We start from the raw sequence: 21,289 nt of genomic DNA on the forward strand, positions 1-21,289 counted from the left end.
ATCTCCATAGTTACCCAAGCTTGAGAATTTAGCACAGGATTCAACATACAGCTTCTCAATGAATATTTGTTAAATAGATGAATAAATGTTATCTGGAGTATAAGCAATGGTTCACATTTTAATTAGGCTTCTAAATTTTCCTAAGTTGGCATTAAATTTATCTTCTTATAAACCAACCATCAAAGACAAGGGAAGCATAATCTTCATCATTAGCAATGAAGACTATCTTTACATCAGATTCTTGCCTAAAAATACCAACTCTCTGAGGTCCATTCCTTATCAAAAGCCCAGATGTGAGAAACAGAACAAGCAAAATAATGCCCAGAAGGATATGCACCCTGTGCATTCTTCCAGATCTTCTAAATTTTATTCTTGCATCAAATTACCCCAACAGAAGGATCTTTAGTTGGACCTCGTCATTTCATGACCCACTGCAGACCCACGGTTTCCTACTTTGGACTAGAGTTCTTTCTAGCTTGCAATGAAGAACATAAGGAAGAAAGAGACATGGAATTTATCATTATTTCCACTTTGGGAAGCTGTGTGAGTCCTGTCCACTATACCACAAGGTATTCTCCCTATAAGAATTCATGCAAAGGTTTCTGACTCATAAAAGCAATCAGTTTGGAAGAAACATATCCTTTATCTTACGTACACTGTAAATCTTGTAATGGGTCAAGTTTTGTTCTTTGCTTTTGCTGCAAGGAATCTTAGAACAATTTTTTTTCCTTACGTCAAGAACTATATGGGGCCGCGTTTCCCTCCCATTATTTCTTTATCCTAACTTTATTATTTGTATTGTTAATGTGCTCCAAAATGACCTCAATCCCTAGTGGAATGAGAGTGTTCAAAGGAAAAAAATTAATAACAACTACCACCGGGTGCCTACTGCAAGGGTGATATTGCTCCCGGCACTTTTAGTCCTGATGCTCAAACACAGAGAGGAAGGTAGTATTAACTATGTTTTACAGATGGTAAACTCAAGTAGACAGGGGTTAAGTAAATTACCGAAGCTCGCAAAGCTAATCTGTGCCAGGCCAGGGTTTGATGCCAGGTTTGGGATAACGACTCCAGAGCCACATTAGACACAAGGTCTGATCAAATTAAAGGCTATGCTAGCATGATACAGTACTTGCTGCTGTTCCTAGTATTACTCGAGGAATTTTTTAACTTCACTCTATTATATAAGTAAAAGAAGACAAATCACTCAGTACTAATTTTATAAGTTATTATTTAAAAATTAATAAACTTCAACAAAGTCAAAATGTAACCATTCCTAAATAAGAATTAGAAAATCACACCAAAACTTAAAGTCCAAATAGCAGGCATAAATATTTATATTTATAATAAAGCTAAAAGATTTGGGCCAAAAGGAAAGAATTAAACATATTATTCCAATTAATACCACATATAACTTGAAGCGGTTTTTGGTGCTTCTAAAAACCAGACCAAAAAAACACTTTTGGGGGGGCGAGGAGGGAATTATGATTCAAAATTAGCCAGAGGATAGAAATGTGATCTGAACTGGACTCACCTGCTCAGGTCACTTTTCCCGTGGTGATGGTAGTGGTCAGGATGGCTGAGATGGTAATGTTCCTGTCCGCTCCACCTCTGGGTCGGCCTTTTCCAAAATCCTTCCTGAGGCGGCCGGGCATTCCTGTCTGATCGGTCAAAGCGGTTCATATTGTCACACTCCACTAGACAGATTCAAAAGCAAAACACTTAAATATGCACACACTCTGTAAAACTGAACTACTTGCAGCTTGATAATGAAATGCTGCTCAAAATATAAAAGCAATACTGGAAAAATACCAGCCATGTATGTCAGCTAATCACAAAATCAAGATTTCCAAAAGAAAAATAAACAGCTGTTTTCGTGAAAACTGAACTTTCTATTATTCAAACTGAAGTAAATTATAAAACTTTGATATTACAGTCACTTAAGTCACAATTAATGGTCCCACTGTTTCAAAACAAGCAAATTATCCTTGAAATCAACATTATACATTTTAAACACCAGTAATCAGTTTTAAGTCGTTTTCATTATTATCACCAGTTGGTTCTGACTTTAAAATGAAAACGATAAGAAAAAGCACAAGATTTTTAAGTCTAGCAGAGAACTTATTCCTAAACATGAAGGCCACAATTAATTTTCACTGATGTCAAGAAACAGAAATTAACTTTTCATGAGAAACAAATCAAATTTTCTGAATTAAGCTCACAGTTTTAGAAAGTAAGACGCTCAATCTGCCTGCAATACAGCTTGTTCAAAAAGTCTAAAATACCACAGAAAACAAAGCCAGTACTTTGCAGCAACAAATAGTACACTCCCTGAAATGCAAATACCACAAAAACACGCAAAGAATCTCTTTGAAACACCCCAAGCTTCCCTTCACTTACCCAAACACTTTGCCCTCACATATCTGAGCACTCACTGAGGCAGCGACCTCGTACAAGGGAGACATTGTGTCGCCGGCTGCCTACTCAGACATAGCTGCATCCCGGGCTCTGCCGACCAGGCCTTCCTTCCTGCTCACTCCCAGCCCTCCCTGTGGGAAGCAAGCCCAGTTTACCCTGTGACTCCGTCTTCGCTCGGGGCTTACATAGCTACAGAGTTAGGACTGTTACTAAAAATACAGTTAAACACTACCCCATGCCAGGAACGGGAAAGGTTTCTCTAGTCTGAGAATTATCACACGAAAAAGTTCAAATCCTACATGTTCAGAACTCTTTATGATAAAGAAGCTTTAGAAATCAATGCATTCTCCAATGTAAAGAAACCTCATTATTTAAATGATTGTTTTCACTGAACCTAAAACTTGAAATATGGAAAGTGTTTACATTACAGTATAGCAGATAAAAACAAACTTTCTCACTCCAAAAAAAGACAATGTAAAGTATAGATGTTCGATTCTCATAAACACTGAACTCACTGTAACATATTTCTTCTAAATGTATAACAATTTAAATAAGGTTTTAAAAGACATGGAAATTTTGTTCATATTCATTAGAGAAATCAATTGTGGGGAAAAGCAATTATTTACTATAGCTTTTCAAAAGTTTTTGCAAAGAAAAAATTTTTTACAGAAGTCTTACATTTAAAATTATTTCAAACAATTTCTTGTCATCTTATTGGGATAAATTAAGACCTATTTTTTCTTAAAATTCAATTACAGAAAACCTAACTGTTAGATAAATAAAGGCATGGTGACCATTGTGCAGAAAAAAAAATCAGGAGTAGAAAATGAGACTCCAAAAGGAAAATAAATTAAAAAATAAACCTAAGAAGGCTTAAAACTGCTTTAAGTTCACAACTGTACTATACGCATAGATTTCATGAAGTTTCTTAAGTATTTCGACAGGGTGTTAAAATGTTACTTTAAGCAACTTTGTATAGCTGAGGAACAATCTATATTCACTTTCAAATACTCTGAATTCATATTTTTCTTAATTCAGGCAGGTAACATTCCACTCACTCCCTAACAAGAAACCTGTCCTAATCAGAACCTGACGGGTAGTTAGGACGTCATTAGCACAGGGCCCACAGAGGACCAAGAAGCAGAAGAACCAGATGCACAGGCCAGGGGACGCCTTTGACACTCTGGGAAGCTACAACCAGAAATGGATGTGCTGCTTTTGAGTCTGCTAAAGGTTGCTGGTGCTTTGTACAGGCTCCAAATTAAAGTACCTTTACTGAAACATGAACCACCATGGACACTGGCACACAAGCACCGGAAACAAACATGTGCCGTAACCACAAAAGACAAAGACGCTTAGAAACTGAGACAGAGGTGGCTCAACCTCTCGGAGAAATGGCCACTCCCAGATGGCAGGAAGGGCCCTGCTGTCCTCCTACCTGAGGTGTCCATCAATCACATTTACATACCCTGAAGTGTTACCAAGAAGACAATGTGAAATAACATCAGTGGTGGAAATAGAAAATAGGAAAAAGAAATAACATAACTTTTCTTAGAAAACTTAAACCTTCTCTGAGAGAATCAAAGAAATTATATAGAAAAGAAAATGGAAAGCAAATAAAATTACAAGGCGAGAGAAGTCAAAATCAGGACAAACAAGACCAGGAAAGGAAAGGATCCCTCTGAAGGTGTAATACCAAAGGGGATGATGGAGCAAACCGAAAGCCATCCCAGCTCAAGAAGTTTTTAACCCAGTATGCTGATCAAAACTATCTATACACAGAATGTGGCCCTAACTGTAAGTTTACGACTAGAGAATAAATAAAGGCCTTCTGAAGGAGGCTTCCAGCTCCAACAGCAAAAGCCGATTCTCAGTTCTTTTACATGAGTAAGGGGTATGGGATGTGGGGATGCCTTTGTCTAACACTCGTCATACCCACTTTTCCTGACTTGAAAAAGGCACAAAACATGAGACTAAAGTAAGCTAGATTATTTCTGGGATAACTTCAAGTGCTAAGAAGGTAATGGGCGGCATAAGTAGTATTACCATGGGACTGACAATGGGCTATGAGGATAAAAAAATCACACATCAGAAAGCCTGAAAAGAATGTGTAAGGCAGGAGGCTTTACAAGCTGATGAGGAAAGCTTTGAACTGAAATTTGGCTTCATAGCAGAAAAGCTCATGTAAAACAAAAAATCATGAACCTTGTTATTACTAAACAGAATTGAAAAAGAAAGATAAATTTCCAGAAGAAAATATAGTAATTGGAAAGTGGCCAACCACAATACTTCTGAGCTCACATGACTATAATTCAACAAAAAGTTCAGCAAAAATGTGGTCTCAGGAAATACAACACGAAATAAGTACAATTTGATGAGCTCCATGACTTGGTAGGGTGAGACTCAGGAAGTGACTAGAAAGACATCTTCTTCAACAGAGAAAAGTTTCACACTAAAGCAGCAGAGGAAACAACACATGGAAGAAGGTATACACTACGGAAATTTCATAAACCTGAGGACTGTACATGAATGTGCCAAAGGTGAACAACACACGTGACCCCAGAGTATGCCACTTTGGCATGTGGATTATTTTGAGCTCAAGGCAATCAAGACCAGCATACTCAAGAAAAACTTTTACCTCTCCCGTAACTACCTAACTACCTAAAAGAATTCAGATCGGGTGCCTGGCCCAGAAAGAGAGCTACTACCAGAGAGAACTTTTTATCTGAAACACCTGCCTATATGGCAGTGCAAACATCTAATTATCAATCATCTACTCTTCTCATTGTGCCTTTGAAGCCCCCAGGTTCCTACTTCATTCTTCAGCCCAGGACGACGGCATATAAAGCATAAAAGCCTCAACTGCCCAACTTGTCCTAGGGTCTCCTAAGTTTATGGGGCTCCCGTACACACCAAATTAAATTTATTTTTCTCCTTTTAATCAGTCTTATGTCAATCTGATTATTAGACCAACCAAAGAACCTAGCAGGGTAGAAGGAAAACCTTCCTCCCTACAGTGTCAACTCCTTTAATCTGTAAGTAATGAGTGACCATTAGAAGCTCCAAAGCAAGAGAATGAAGCGATACAATTGCGATTTTGAGAGAACAAAACTGTTCATTTGAGAGACAGTTTAGAAAAAGGAGCAAATTCCAAATACCCAATGGTTTGCCAAAAGAAATTCAGATTCCAAAATGGATTCCTTAAGAGATTTCTTGACCAAGGTAAAATAAAAATATAAATGAATCAAAACAATGTTTCTTTTAGATTCCCCAAATCAGAACTCAAACCTAAAGTCCTTTCTCCCTTTATTCCTCTGCCGTCATTCCGTGCTCCTCGACTTCCCTCTGCCCCATCTCGCCTCTGACCTGACCCCCTACCGCTCACGCTGGCCAGAAACGTTACAAGCTCAATACCTCTTTTTAAAGTTAAACCTCCTTCAGAAGAGACAAAAACCCCTTCAGGTTGATTTTAAGACCTAGTCTCACTCTGAGCTCACAGCCATGGCTACATAGTTTCTAAGAGCTAAACACGAATGGGAGCAATCTGCAGAGGAATTTAGAATAATTTCAGGAATTAATAACCCAGAGCCCCCAGATCTATATATTAGTTCATACATCAGAGGGAACTCCAAGTGCAAAAAGTAGAAGGGAAAAGCACAGTGTGAAGAAACTGAAGATGATTTAAGAACCCGTGATTAATTGTGTAGAGGAGGAAAAAGTTTTTCCTGACCCTTTTAGGATCTGAAAATTAAACTGACAAGACAGATTAACACGAGAAAAGCATACAAATTTATTTAATATAATACATGACACAAGAGCCTTCATAAGGAAATGAAGGCCCAAGGAAACAGACCTGTGTTTTGTTTTGTTTTTAAATGAGGAAGATTGGCCCTCAGCTAACATCTGTTGCCAATCTTCCTCTTTTTGGTTGAGGAAGATGGGCCATCTGTGCCTGTCTGCCTCTATTTTATGTGGGATGCCACCACAGCATTGCCTGACAAGCGGTGCTGGGTCCATGCGTGGGATGCAAACCTGCAAACCCAAGGCTGCCAAAGTGGAGCGTGCAAACTTAACCACTATTCCCCTGGGCCAGCCCCTTAGACCTGTGTATTTTTAATCTAGGTTTGATGAAGAACGGACAGCCATGGTATAATATGACAGGTTAGGGAGCAGGAGGTGATCATATTGAACTGGAGGAAACTCAGCAAGGCCTGTTTGCTAGGGTTCTTCTCGGCGTCCCTTCATCTTTGGAGACAAGGATGCTCCTTTCCTCTGCGTGTAGGGAGGAGGGCGCCCCACATGAGGGCTTCATAATGTCTCAGGGAAGAAGGGTGAAGGGGGAGGAGGTCAGAGTGACCTTCCTGTTTCTCCTGTTTTCTCAAACTCCTTCAGCTTAAAATATTCAAAATGCCAAGGTGCCATATTTTGGGGTAGCATGTTGTGTCCCCAACTTCAGGAATCGCATGGGAAACCAGAGGTCTTTCAGAAACCAAAAGGCCTTTGAGAGGCTGTCAACAAAGTCTTTTCTGTGAACACAGATTGGGCTCTAACTCAGTTCTGTAAACAAAGGAAGGATAAATCCACTGCAGGCTCCAAGGACGGACTAACACCTTTAGACAGCACTCAAAAGCAGATTCTGAAAGAGGTGTGACCCCATCTCACGCGTCACTTTCTGTGAAAGAATTTAACGCAGAAATAGGGTAAACAGCCTCATTGTTAGACTTCCAATACTTGGAAAGAGGCTCAGGAAAAAAGCGAATGTGACTCAGAATAAAATGATGTCCTTCACATCTAATAACTGGATGTCTCCCCTCAGTCTTTTCAACATAGAAGGAAGGAGTCTCTCAACACACTTACAGATACTACAAATAGCAGGGCACTGGGAAAGCAAGTGGTCTGCCTCACATAAGAAATAAAGGAGAAAAAATAAAGTGGGCGACTAATCAAAGTCTTCTGAGGGGGAAATCAAGCACCCAATTTCTGGTTCTACCCTTACGCTCAAAGATAAACTTCTCTAAATATGAAAGGACAACCTTGCAAACGTTTTACTGACACAGGCACTACAGTATCAACCTTAAACCCTACTACTGAACCCAGAAAGGTTCAAAGTGACCCATCAAAACTCTACCCAAATTTGCATAACGGCCTCAAAAACCAGAATCTAAAGGGAACTAAAACCAATCGTCAAAAGTGTATTAGAAAAGGGGCTGGCCCCGTGGCCGAGTGGTTAAGTTCGCGCGCTCCGCTGCAGGCGGCTCAGTGTTTCGTCGGTTCGAATCCTGGGCGCGGACATGGCACTGCTCATCAGACCACGCTGAGGCGGCGTCCCACATGCCACAACTGGAGGAACCCACAGCGAAGAATGCACAACTATGTACCGGGGGGCGTTGGGGAGAAAAAGGAAAAAATAAAATCTTTAAAAAAAAAAAAAAAAGTGTATTAGAAGACTCCTTAAACCTTGTGCCAGTCCTTGTAACCCCCCATCCTCCCAATCAAACCTCGATGAGTGGGCAGTCCTTCAGGACCTCAGTGCTGTACAGAGAACAGTCACTTCCCACTTCCTGCTAGGACCAAACCTCTATATTACTTTATCTTTGGTGTCTCTGAAGGCCACATATTTTAGAATCCATGTTCTGCTTTCTTCAGTGTTCCATTAGCTCCAAATAGTCAACACTTGTTTGCCTTCTTCGAGGAAAATCTACAACATCTGTGAGTTGTTACACTTCAGGAGTTCCCTCCTACGTTTCACAAGCCCCCACCCCAGACCTCAAAGAGGAAACGTCCCTGAGATTCTACTTTTATCTAACACGTGGACAACATCCTGCTGTGCTCTAAAGATGAGGCAGGCTCTAACACCGATTCCACCGCTCCACTGCTTTGTAGCTCCGAAAGGGTATTCAGTTTTCAAAGAGAAGCTGTTATAATCCCGTCAAAGTAACACATTACCTAGGATGTGATTTATCCCAAGGAGGCAAATCCCTCCCTCCCTCACTACCAGCCCTTAAAACTTCACATTAAATTTTCTGGATCATGAAGTCTCATGGCTTTTTCCCCTATAATTTTCAACGGTTTATGTTTTTCCTCTGTTTTCTACAATATTTTTCCACTTGACCTTCCTGGCCACCAACTCAGATTTCAACAGCAGCTAAGCTTTCTGTCCTCTACTGAACCGTCTTGTCAGGGAATCTTGTACAGCTCCAGAATGAAGTGTGCTGCCATCAAATCTCCCTAAGTGCTCCCACTCTCTCTTTGGGCTGCTCTAATCCCGAGAGTTCTGTGGTTTTCCCTGTTCCTCCTCCTGAGTGTTGGCTGTGATTTTTCTCCCTCAGGTGACTAGAACTCAGCTCTGGTTGCTGGAGTATGCCACATGACAGTGGAACCACAGAAGGTGCAACAGTCTCTACCCCTGTGGAAGAGCAGATATTGTTCTCAGCTCTTCACTCTCTCCCTTAACAGAACTATACGTCCAGTGTCCTCTGATGCGGAGCTTCTCACTGTGAACTGAGCATACCTCCCAGTCCCACTGGCATTAGGCTTGGCCATATAACTTGCTTTGTCCCAACAGATTGTGGGTGGAAGTAACAGTGTGCCGGTTCTAAGTCAAGACTTTAAGAGCTATTATATGTATGCTTCTGCTCCCCTGTTGTCTCCTGAAATCTGCCATAAGAGCAAGCTGCTCCAAGGAGTCCTGGTCGCAGAAAGGAAAGAACAAGGAACAGATTTGAACTCAGTCCCACAGCCTGAGCTGCCTCTGCTAACCCACAGATCCATGAATGAGAAAAATAAACATTTGTTTTGAAAGCCATTGAGATTCTGAGATTGTTACATAGTATCGTGGCAGCGCAAAAAAAGCCTGGCCAATATGACAAAAGTGAGCCATGAGCAGGCTCCTAGGACCTCAATGAAGCAGAGAACAAACACCCACCCTCTCTGACGTTCCCTTGCATTTTTCTAGCATCATGTATAAAAAGGACTTCACCACCCTTGCCAGTTCATCCCTGGCCCCTGGGAGGCCTGAGAGACCAGGCAAACGTTGACCAATGGGGACTCACAGACCTCTGGACCATTCCTGCTCCCAAGAGGACCCCACTTCAACCCATGCCCCAGGGGCTGTCCTGGGCTGGGCTCTGGTTCTCGACCAGTCCTTGAGGTAAGAAATCCCACAAGCGCTATGCCAGTCAGGGCAAGAGTGCTCACGTCTCTTGCATATGGATTATCTGAAGCTCCACTCCAGCCATTACTGGGATCAGGAGAGGAAGACAGACTGGATTTGAGAGTAAAAAGGGCAGAATGATTAATTCAGAAGGTCACCATTTTCCCAAAATTGATCTTTTTAAAATATTTACCAACTTAGTGACTTTTATTGCTGTTTCCCAAGTCAAATGATTATCTCTGTTTCTCTAAATGTATTTCTTCTTAGAATTAAAATGAGATCAAAGGAGGAAAAATTGGATATGCACACAAAGAAAAAAAGGACAAATCCTACCTATCACTTACTTTATGGTGTAGGTCTGCAATGTTATTGGATCCTACAGAATTATATCTAAGACCTACAAAATCAGGTTTTAAACATTTAAATAAGTTTTCTAATGAACCTATATAACATAATTTAAGATCGATTCTCAGTCTGAAAAGGCTTCCTCCCTTGAGATTAGGAAGTGTGTAAATAACATATCAAAGTGGACACAAGCAAGTAGCCAACTTCTGACGGTTCCATGTTGTCCCCACATACCATTTTCAAGAGGTGCATCCTCAGGCAGATCCACATCAAGCATAAGGTCATCATCCTCAAGGTCACATGATTCAAGGTTATTCAGAATATCCTGTGAAAAAAAGCAGTAAAAAATGCTATAATCTAGCTCAAATGATGTGTGTAATTAATGGTTTTGAAAATATAACTATATGATAATCTGAATTTACTCAAGGTTTGTGTTTTAAGAATAGATTTTAAAAATAAAAATTTTTAATGGAAAATATAGATTCAACTGTTTTGATCAAGCTATTTGTAACATCCTCCTAAGTCTTCGTCCCCATCAGATTTTTTTTATTTTAAAAAACTTATGGTGCTTACTATATGCAAGATATTGTTCTAATCGCTTTACAAATATTAATTCACTTGTTTAATCTTCAAAATAACCCTATGATTTAGGGATGAATACGATCCTCATACTATATATGATGAAATCAATGCACAGAGAGCCTAACACCTGGCCAAGATCAGATGCGAAGACAGGAGGTCTGTCTCCTGATTCCATGCTTCTAACAACTTCCCTGATAACACAAATAATCAAAAGTGGTAAAGAATCTCCCAAAACTTATTCACTTTTGGTGTAGGAGGTTGTTTTATTATCTCTAGGGATTGGGCCACTTACGTAAAACAAGGAAATAAGCCTTTAACGATGTGATTATTCCATTTCCTTTCTTGTGCGAAGCCTACCTACCACTACCTTTGGCCCCACTACCACCTCCTTGGTTTGCCTTAATCTGTTCTTTTTCTATAACAGGACTGGACTATCGAACTGGTATAGGCAGCCCCTCCACGGTTCTATCTGCAACCTTGCTATTGCTAGCTATCACCTATCCTTAGAAAAGCAGTGTTTTGCTTTCAAAGACTCTTGTTCTGAAGTCTAAAGAAATAAACAAAAACTTCCAATCCAAGAACTGATCCAACACTGCAGACCTTTCAAGAGTACAATATAAGTAAAAACATCACAAAGCCACACATTTTTACATGACTTAGAGATTACAGCCTTGAAAAACTCTCACATAAAGGGAAGACTTTATTTCCGACAATGTGAATAAAATTAGAATGGTTCCCTGTGTTCCATCCAAATCTTTCGAATTTTGTGTTGTTGGGCCTTCCTTCCAGGATCCATTGAGGACAAAAAGTAACTGAAATAATCGTTGTTACTTAAAAGGAAAAAACTCTGGATAATTATCTAACCATGGCACAAAAAAGAGATGTTTCGCAGAACCTCTTTCCATCATGAAATATTTGCTGTCCTTAATACCTACTCTTCCTAAAGCTCAAGAAAAAAGATGAACGTGAAAAAAAACTGGCAAAGTCCACAGTGGAAAATTCACAAAATAAATATAAAATAAATAGCCAATAAATACGATGTAGGAAAGAATGCTAACACAAACATTGACGTATCATGATTGAGAGGACTCTAGTACTCATCTACACTCCAGAAAGGATTAGATTCACACAACTTTCTGGAGGTCAATTTGCTAAAATTTAGCTAAAACCTTTTTTAAAAAGGCAAATTTTTCCTTTCTAAGAATTTATCCCTTAGAAATAGACAAAAGCAGAATATGTATGTATTAGTGTGGTTATTGCAGCATTGTTCAGAATGGCAAAAAAGCAGGAATAGCCTAAATACCCAACAACAGAAAAATGACTAAACAGAAAGTGTAATATAGTCATACAACAGAATATTATGCTGTTCTTAAGAAAAGATAATAAAAATATATCTTACAGACATGGAAATATGTTAATTGGGGGAAAAAATAGATTGGGTCATTTCCAATCTTTTGCTCTTAGAATGAATCTCTATAAGTCAAAAGTAAATCAAAATAAATGAATCTAACTGTGTTTCAAGTTGATGGCATAACACTCAGAGGGAAACTATTTCAAGTGGAGAAAAAACCCTCAAGCAGTTGTAAGTAATCACATTATTACTATGGTAGCGCTGGTGTTATTACTCTGAGATGCTCGTGTACACATGGGTACAAAGGACAGGCCTTATATTGGTGTTTGCCGAAAAATGGATTCTCATCTTAGGAAAAGGGAAATAAGGATGTAAAAAACAATGAAATTAAACAAAAACTCTATGTTTCTGGATATAAATGGGAAGTATCAGTATGAACACAAGATGTTTTTCACCTTAAAGAAAAAATACATTCTTCCACTGAGAAGGCCTAGATGTTAACTGAAAAAAACTTCAGGTCTTTAAAACAGTCAGTATGTACAGAATTATCCATTTCATTAAAAAAAACACCATATATTATGCATAGAAAAAAACAGGAATGAAAAACGAAACACAAGTTAACCCTCTATTTTAGGATTATGGATTTTTTTCTTTTTTTTTGTTTAGAGTACCTGTATCTTCTCATTTCCTGCAATAAGCAGTATGAGTTATGTAATTTTACCCAAAAGAATCAAATCCTCTATACAAACATTTGGCTGTATTGTATATATGAGTATGTGTGAAACCAGATGATGCTGGGTGCCCCAGGTGAGATCCACAACCAGTGACAAGGCAAAGAATCAAAGGCACTGGAACCACACTTTCTCAATCCAGAGCAGGGCTGCTGAGATGCACCAGGAGCAAAGGGAACACTGTCAGCGCTGCCAAAGATGTGCTCGACCTTTTTTTTTTTTTTGCCAACGAAGATTCACCCTGAGCTAACATCCGTGCCAATCTTCCTCTATTTTTTTTTAAGTATGTGGGCCACCAGCACAGCATGGCCACTAACAGAGTCATGTAGGTCCGTGCACGGGAAGTGAACCCAGGCTGCCAAAGTGGAGTGCACTGAACTTAACCACTAGGCCACAATGGCTGGCCCTATAACTTTAATAACTAACTAAACTCTTTATTTGTTTTATGTGGTTTTCTGCAGGTTTCAATTCATAATGAAAGGTTTAAAACAATAGTCTTAAAGAATGGGAATGAGCCAGTTCTAATGAATGCAAAAGTGGTGGAACAATTGTGATACCATTTTGAGAAGTTACTGGGAAAGCCCAGTGGGAAAGGAAGCGTAACACCATTAGCAACAGTTACAGGGAGGAACCAAGGGGAAACTATCCATATTCATGCCTCAAATTAACACTCATCAATAAATTATTACATATGATGTTTTAGAAATTTACCTAGTCTCATGGAAAGATGCTCTGTAAAATGGGGGTAGGGGGAGAAACAGATTACATGTGCACAATATGACTCCATCTTAAATGCTGAAAAATACAGGAAAATACCTGGATGGCGACAAACCAAAGGACTGTTATAATTTTCCATTACATGAGATAGTATGTACTTATGCTTTTTTATGTTCTTTTTGATTTTTCTGTAATAAGGACACAGTGCGTTTATAATAAGCAAAACTTCTTGTTGGAAAAAATCTACCTCCCTTGGCATCAGCAGGGACGTTCCAAGCACGCAAATCTAGGCTGTGTGTGGGAGCCCTCGACCCAGCCTGTCCTCCAACCACAATAAATCCAGAGCCATGTGCCCTCCCCTCCTCACTCAAGCCATTCTGGACCAGTGTGGGTGTCTGCCCTGCTCTCCGCAGAAAGCCTCACTTGGTGAGCAATAACTCTTCTCACCCCCTCTTGGTACATGTGTGGCACCATCAGTCATAACATTCTAACAAATTTGGGGGAGGGGAGCTGATCCTGCCCTTCTACGCGGCAACCACAAGACACACTCTCAGTAATCCAACACATACAAAAACCAATACACACAAGGCCCAATTCTGACACAGGATACACCCGTGTAAAAAGACAATCCCCACTTTTGTGAGAGCGCAACTAAACTCCTCCGTGATACTGCTGCCTCAGCATCCATTCTGTGTGGCCAAGCGACCTGCAGGGCCTTGAAGTGAAGCCAGCCCCTCCCGGAGCACCCGCCTAGATAACAGCGCCAGAGTTACAGCAAATGTAAGTTCCTGATACAACTGCCCCAGCAGCTCTGGGGAGCAACAGTCTCCCCGCCTCCCAGGGCCTTCCCCGTGTGCACCCCTTAGAGAAGACCCCATGGAGCTTACCAAAACCCTGCCCTTTTCAGTTTGAACGGAACGATCCCACTTTACCCTGGGAACCCCAAAGCGTTCCGCCACGGACTCTAATAAAGGCCCGTGCCCCAGGTCCTGCTGCTCTGTCTGAACTTGCACAGCCCCTCAAGGTAGGCCAGGTACTTCCCCATAAGGCCCTCAAAGCCTGCCCTGTACTTCCTCCGGGATCTGTAAGTAATAAACTCTTCTATCTGAATTCCCCTTGAGGTTTTTTGTTGAACTGAGGTTCACCATCCAACACTCCAGGGCTCTACTTAACAAATGTTAATTTAACAAAGTCACAATAACCCGCCAAGGCTACTTGTCTCCCAGGGAACACACAGTTCCTTTACAGCGTGGTGACTGCTCAAGGGCCAGGAGAGTACATCAGATGGATATCTAAGTCTGAGCAAGTCAGAGACAACCTAAAACAAGGTCAAGTCAGAGACAATCTAAACAACGAGCAAACCCGGCCTCTAGAACACGGAAGAGAACCCTTCTGCATAAACAGTGCGGTGAGGGCAAGGAAGTAAGAAGCACAACCCATTCCAGGTGTTTAGCAAAAATGTTTCCAAAGTCGAGAAGTAAATATTTCAGACTTTGCCGGCCTGCAGACAAAGTTAAGTATATTATTTAGGCACTTATATAACCAGCTAAAGTGTAACCACTTGAAATATAAAGAGCATTCTTAGTTTGCAGGCTGTGAAAAGCCAGGTTGGTCAGATCTGGCATTCAGGACGGAGTTTGCTGACCTGATCTACTCAAATACCTGCAACCAGTTCATTAACACTGTTATGGACTGAATGTTTGTGTCCCCCCAAAATTTATATGTTGAACCCCCAGTATGAGGATATTTGGAGGTAGGGCCTTTGGGAGGTAATTAGGTTTAGACAAGACCATGACGGTGGGGACCCGAGGTGGGATTAGCGTCCTTATAAGAGGAGAAAGAGACCACAGCACACTCTCCCACTCCCTGCCACGTGAGGACACAGTGAGAGGCAGCTGTCTGCAAGCCAGGAGGGCCCTCAGCAGACACTGAACCTGCCCACACCCTGACCTGGACTGCCAGCTTCCAGGACTGTGAGAAACAAATGTCCGTTGTTTAAGCCACTCTCAGTCTATAGTGTTTCGTCATAGTAGCCCGAGCTGACCAAGACGACATTCAAACAGAGTGTAAGGGGAAGAAACAAGTAGATTTGCAACATAAACAACCACTTAGGCCATAGTAAGAAGTCTGGATTTTATTTCAACTACAGGGGTACGACTGACAAATTTTAAGAAGTGACAGGGGCCAGAGGTGTGGCCCAGTGGTTAAGTTCATGCACTCCACTTCAGGGCCCAGGGTTTCACTGGTTTGGATCCTGGGCGAGGACCTAGCACTGCTCATCAAGCCATGCTAAGGCAGCGTCCCATATAGCAGAGCCAGAAGGACCTACAACTAGAATATACAAGTACGTACTGGAGGCCTTTGGGGAGAAGAAGGGAAAAAAAACCAGAAGATTGGCAACAGATGTTAGCTCAGGTGCCAATCATAAAAAAAAGTGATAATTGAGATTTGAATTAAAGAACTATTATTCTGGCTGCAGTGCAGAGAATGGATCGAAGTGAGAAAGAAAAGCCAGTTTTGTGGCTATTGCAGAATCCATGTGACATAAGATGGTAGCCTGATGTTAACAAGTGTCAGTGAGAACAAAGAAAAAGCAGTTATGAGACATACTGAGGAGTCAGGGTCTACAGAACCCAAGGTAACTGAGAAGTAAGAAAGGAGCCATGAATGACTGCTGGGTTCTTGGCCTGAGAAACAGACGGCTGAGTCCTATTCACTAAAATAAAGTATAAAAAAGACCACATCTAGTAGGAGATAAAAGAATTAGATCTAATTTTAGAACCTGATGATTTTGACGTGCTTGCTGCATCTTCGAGAGGACATCTCCCACAGACAACTGAATACACAGGGGTGTGGAGTTGAACAGAGATTTGAGGGGTGGGAGTCACCACCACACAGATCACAAATAAAAGACGTTGAATAACGAGTCTGACAAGGGAGACAGTGAGAATACAGTCTAATACAGTCATCCGTCACTTAATGACGGGGACACATTCTGCGAAATGCATCATTAGGCGATTTAGTCATTGTGTGAACATCGAAGACTGCACTTACACAAACCTAGATGGTACAGCCTACTACACACCTAGGCCAACAGGTGCTAATCTTACGGACCACCATCGTATATGCTGTCCGTCTTGACCGAAAGGTTATTATGCGGCCTATGATTATATCCGTTTTAGACAATTTTTCCCCTGTTCATACTTATAGAAGGTCCATGTTTCTCCCATATCACATTGTTTTTTCTTTTTAAAGATTGGCACCTGAGCTAACATCTGTTGCCAATCTTCTTCTTTTTCCTTCTCCTTCTCCCCAAAGCCTCCCAGTACATAGTTGTATATTCTAGTTGTGAGTGCCTCTGGTTGTGCTGTGTGGGACAGCGCCTCAGCGTGGCCTGATGAGCGAGTGCCATGTCCGCACCCAGGATCCAAACCAGTGAAACCCTGGGCCACCGAAGCGGAGCGTGCGAACTCAACCACTTCGTCACGAGGCCTGCCCCTCCAATATCAGATTTTGAAAAGAGTTCTATCAGAGATGTTATTAAACCTTTCAGTAAGGTTCCAGGCAAAGAGAGAAGGAAATAAATTAGTCTACTATAATTTTTCTTCATCAGCTTAGAAATCTGTCATCTGCACAGGCTATGAACTGTACCATTACAGGAAGAAAGGAAGCCATGCAGCATGGAGACTGGTCAACGTGGGAAGGAGCTTCTGCTCCACGTTTGTTATGGCAGGCTCTTCCTCTAACTGGCAAGTCTGCACCTGTTGGAAGCCAACATCTACACACCAGTTTTAGTTGGAAGACCATCTAACACAACCACTAGCTGGGAGTATGACAATGAAAACCTCAATCTGCACACTCGCTAGCTTCAGAGGCTTTCCACGAGCCCCAGTGGAATTAAAACTCAGACTGAGCACGTGTCAGCAGAACTGCCACAGAACTCCCTGGCCTTTGAGTAGGCTTTTCCACTCAACCAGAGTGAACTACGAGACGGTGGGCCAGCACTTCCTCCAGTGAGCTTCTCCTTCACTAATAAACTGGAGAAAGGCTAAACGTTTGTGACAAACGAATGGTACCATCACTAGGTTTGTTTTAATTATTATGCAGTAAAATTAATTTCTTCTTTTGGCATATAGTTTATGAATTTTAAAACACACAGAAATTTGTGTAAACACCAATACAATCAGGACACAGAACAGTTTCTTCACCCAAAAAAACTCCCTTGTACTATCCAGTTATAGTTACATCCTCCCACCCAAAACCTCTGGCAAACAATGACCTGTTCTCCATCACTATAGTTTAGTCTTTTAAGAATGTCATATAAATGGCATCATGCAGTATGTAACCCTTTGAGACTGTGTTCCTTCAATCAGAAGAACACCTTTTAAGATTCATCTAAGTCACTGAATATATCAATAAATCATTATGTTTTACGGCTGAGTAGTATTCTATTGCACGAATGTACTAGTTTGTATACCTATTTACTCACTGACATTTTGGTTTTACAGTTTTTGTTTATTATGAATAAGGCGATGAGAAGACTCATGTAGAAGCGCCTGTGTGAATATAAGCTTTCACTTCTCTGCAGTAAACACCCAGGGGCGGGACTGCTGGGCTGGAGTGAGGACACGTGTAACTTCATAAGAAACTTCTGAACCACTTCTGGGAGCTGCTGTAACAGTTTGCATTCCAATCACTCAGGAGACTAGACTTTCCCACTTGCCCCTCCCCAGCTTCAAGTCTGTAATTTAGTTTGAGATCCTGGTTACTTGTTCCAAAGAGCGCAGTGGAGACCTTACTGACAAAGAATTGTATGTGTCTGCTCTGGGGTTCCCCGAATGACTGACACAAAGTGCTTGTCTTTGTTTTACCTAACTCAGAATTCACTCAGGGCAGAGACGTGGTGGGCATAAGGCAAACAATCGACAACCACTCTGGGGCAAAAAACAATAGTTGAGACACATAATAAAATACTGAAAGACTGAGAGAAAAGGCTGGAGAGAGAGTTTCTTTGGGGAAATTAGGCATTTCAAAAGTGCCATGTAGAGTAGGGAATTTAGAAAGCCACAAAGTGCCCAGGGCAGGATGCATACTCAGTAAAGACCTAAGAAGACTCCGAGCTCTCAACTCTGGCTGATCTCCAGGCTCAGAGGCAGCAGCAAGAGACGGCTCTGGTGCAGCCGTATGTGCTCAGGCCAAGCACTGAGGTACCCCAACACAGAGCAACACGCGAAGACAAAGACGACAAGAGGTTTTATTTAAATTTTGATCTTGAGACTTTTTATTTCTTTGTTGTTTCTCTGCCTCCCTCCTTCTTTCCCTCCTTCCCTTCCTCTCTCTTACTCTCACTCTCCCTCTTTTTTTTTATTTTTGGATTCTGGCATGCAAGGAAATCTCTGCACGAGACACTAAATAAACAGACGCTAAAGTAACACAGACTTCACAGACCACACATGACAAAAAGACTTTACAAAAATAGTTCAGCAAAGTCACTAAAAAAATAAACAGCTATCGCCTACAGCAAGTAACATAAACAAACCCTAAGGAGGGTGAAGAATATGACTTCCAGTGTTGCCACATTAAAATATTCAAGATGCCCAGTTTTCAACAAAAACTTAGGGGTATGTAAAGAATGTATCATCCATTCACAGAAAAAAAAATTAACAGAAATAACCTCTGAGGAAGCCCAAGCACTGAACTTAACAAAGACTTAAATCAACTCTCAAATATGCTCACAGAGCTAAGGAAAACCACAGGCAAAGCACATCTAACCACATACAGAACACCAGCAAGAGGCAGAATATAAAGGAACGAAAAACAAAACTTCTGGAGGTGAAAGCATAACAACTTAAATAAAAACGCACTAACATTTCTGGGTCTATATCCAAAACAAGTGAAAGCAGGATCTCAAAGAGAGATTTACACACCATGTTCAGTGCAGCATTATTTCACAATAGTCAAGATGTAGAAACAATCTAAATGTCCATCAATGATAAATGAGTAAATAAAATGTGGTATACACATACAATGGAATATTATCCAGCTTTAAAAAGAAGGAAAGCCTGTCACGTGCTACAACATAGATGAACCTTGAGGACACTGTACTTAGTGAAATACGCTGATCACAAAAAAGTGAACACTGAATGACCCCACTGTTATGCAGTATATAGAGTAATCAAACTTACAGAAACAGAAAGTAAAATGGGGATTACCAGGGACGTGGGGAGAGGAAAAAGGGGAGCTCATTGTTCAATGCATGTAGAGTTTTAGTCGTGCAAGATAAAAAAGTTCTAGAGATCTGTAGCACATCAATGTGAATACAGTTGAAGCTCCTGCACTGTACATTTTAAAATAGCTAAGATGGCAAATTTTATGTAATTTTTTTTACCACAATTAAAAATTTAAAAAGAAAGAATAACTAACTGACAACTCTTAAGAACTAAGGGATTACAGTTGCAACTTACATTTACTGCATACCTACTTGGTGCCAGGTATTATGGTAAGCATTTTTAATAAATTATTTCAATTGGTCCTCATGAAAAAAAAATAACTAGAGAGTTTCAATAGCACATCTGAGGAGGAAGAAGAAGAAAAAATCAGCAAATCTGAAGATTGGGCAATTGCAATTATTCAGGCTGAGAAGAAGAAAGAAAAAAAAATGAAGAAAAGCAAAAAGCCTAAGAGACTTTTAGGACACAGTTCAGGCATTCCAACATCTGCATGATAACTTCAGAAGGAGGGAGGGGTGAAAATGAAGAAAAAGAATATTTGAAGAAACAACATGCAAAAACCTCTCCAACTTGAAAACAGACATGAATCTACGCACTGAGGAAGCAAATTAATTACAAAAAGGATAAATGCAGACAGCCACACCAAGACACATCATATCCCAATTGTCAAAAGACAAAGACAAAGTGAAAATATTTAAAGCAACAAGAGAAAAGCGATGTATTAAAAAAGCAAGGGATCCACAGTAAGATTAACAGTCAGTTCTCATCACAAAGCATGGAAGGCAGAAGGCTGTGGGATGGCATTTTTAAAGTGCTTAAAGAAAAACTTCAACCAAGAATTCTATATCCAGGAGAACTATCCTTCAAAAATTAAGCAGAAATTAAGAGATTACAAGATTGAAAAACAAAACAGTTTGTATCTAGTGGGCCTGCCTCACAAAAAAATGCTAAATGGAATCCTTCATACAAAAGTGAATGGACAAGAAAGAAAACTTGAAGCCATACAAAACAAACAAACCAAAAAACTCTAGAAAGTTTAACTAATCGGGGAATAATAAAACCTAGTATTACTGTACTTTTGTTTGTAATTGTTCTTTTTATGTCCTACATAATTTAAAAGACAAATACATAAAACAAAAATTAGAAATCCACATTAATAGGCATACAATGTGCTAAGACATAATTTGTGACAATAACACAAAGAAAAGCAAATACAACTGTATAACAGCAGTTTTTATATTCTATGGAAGGTAAGAGGGTAACAACTCAAACTAGATTGTTATAAACTTAGGATTTTCACTGTAATTCCCAGGTAACCAAAAAGAAAACATTTTAGATATACACATAAAAGGAAATTAGTAGAGAATCAAAATGGAACACCAAAAAAAATCAATTAAACATAAAAAATGGCAGTAATAAAGGAAATGAGAGAAAAAAAGTGTAAGACACAGAGAAAACAAATAGCAAAATGACATAACTAAGTCATTACTTAAAAGTGATTACTTTAAATGTAAATGGATTTAGCACTCCATTCAAATGGTAGAGATTGCCAGGGTGGGTTTAAAAAAAAAAAAAACAGTGAGTCATTTAAGACTTACTTTATATCCAAAGACACATTCAGGTTGAAAGTGAAAAGACAAAAAATATATTCCATGCAAACAGTAACCAAAAGACAGCTTGGGTGGCTACACTAATATCAAGCAGAATATTTTTAAGTCAAAAATTATTACAAGAGACAAAGAAGGATATCGTATATTGATAA

General features: G+C 40.1%; 1 protein-coding gene across 31 annotated transcripts in view; it reads right to left on the minus strand.

Moving 5' to 3' along the window:
- The window catches only part of CCSER2 (coiled-coil serine rich protein 2), a 172,576-nt gene that overhangs the window by 75,565 nt on the left and 75,722 nt on the right, over positions 1-21,289 (minus strand). For 21 of the 31 annotated variants that reach the window (XR_011496762.1, XR_011496763.1, XR_006520666.2 and 18 more), the window contains exons 4-5: positions 10,151-10,241; positions 1,535-1,697 (exon numbers count right to left, since the gene is read on the minus strand). Coding sequence is in view for 23 of the 31 variants with exons in the window: in XM_014832895.3 (XP_014688381.1) it covers positions 1,535-1,697; positions 10,151-10,241 (254 nt within the window). In the remaining 8 variants the exon portion in view is untranslated. Of the gene's footprint in view, positions 1-1,534; positions 1,698-2,400; positions 2,579-10,150; positions 10,242-21,289 lie in introns of those variants that run through there. The other 10 variants (XR_011496766.1, XR_011496773.1, XM_044760014.2 and 7 more) reach the window with 3 other exon arrangements.

This window comes from Equus asinus, chromosome 2 (genome assembly GCF_041296235.1).
Source record: "Equus asinus isolate D_3611 breed Donkey chromosome 2, EquAss-T2T_v2, whole genome shotgun sequence".
In the NCBI taxonomy this organism is placed as follows: domain Eukaryota; kingdom Metazoa; phylum Chordata; class Mammalia; order Perissodactyla; family Equidae; genus Equus; species Equus asinus.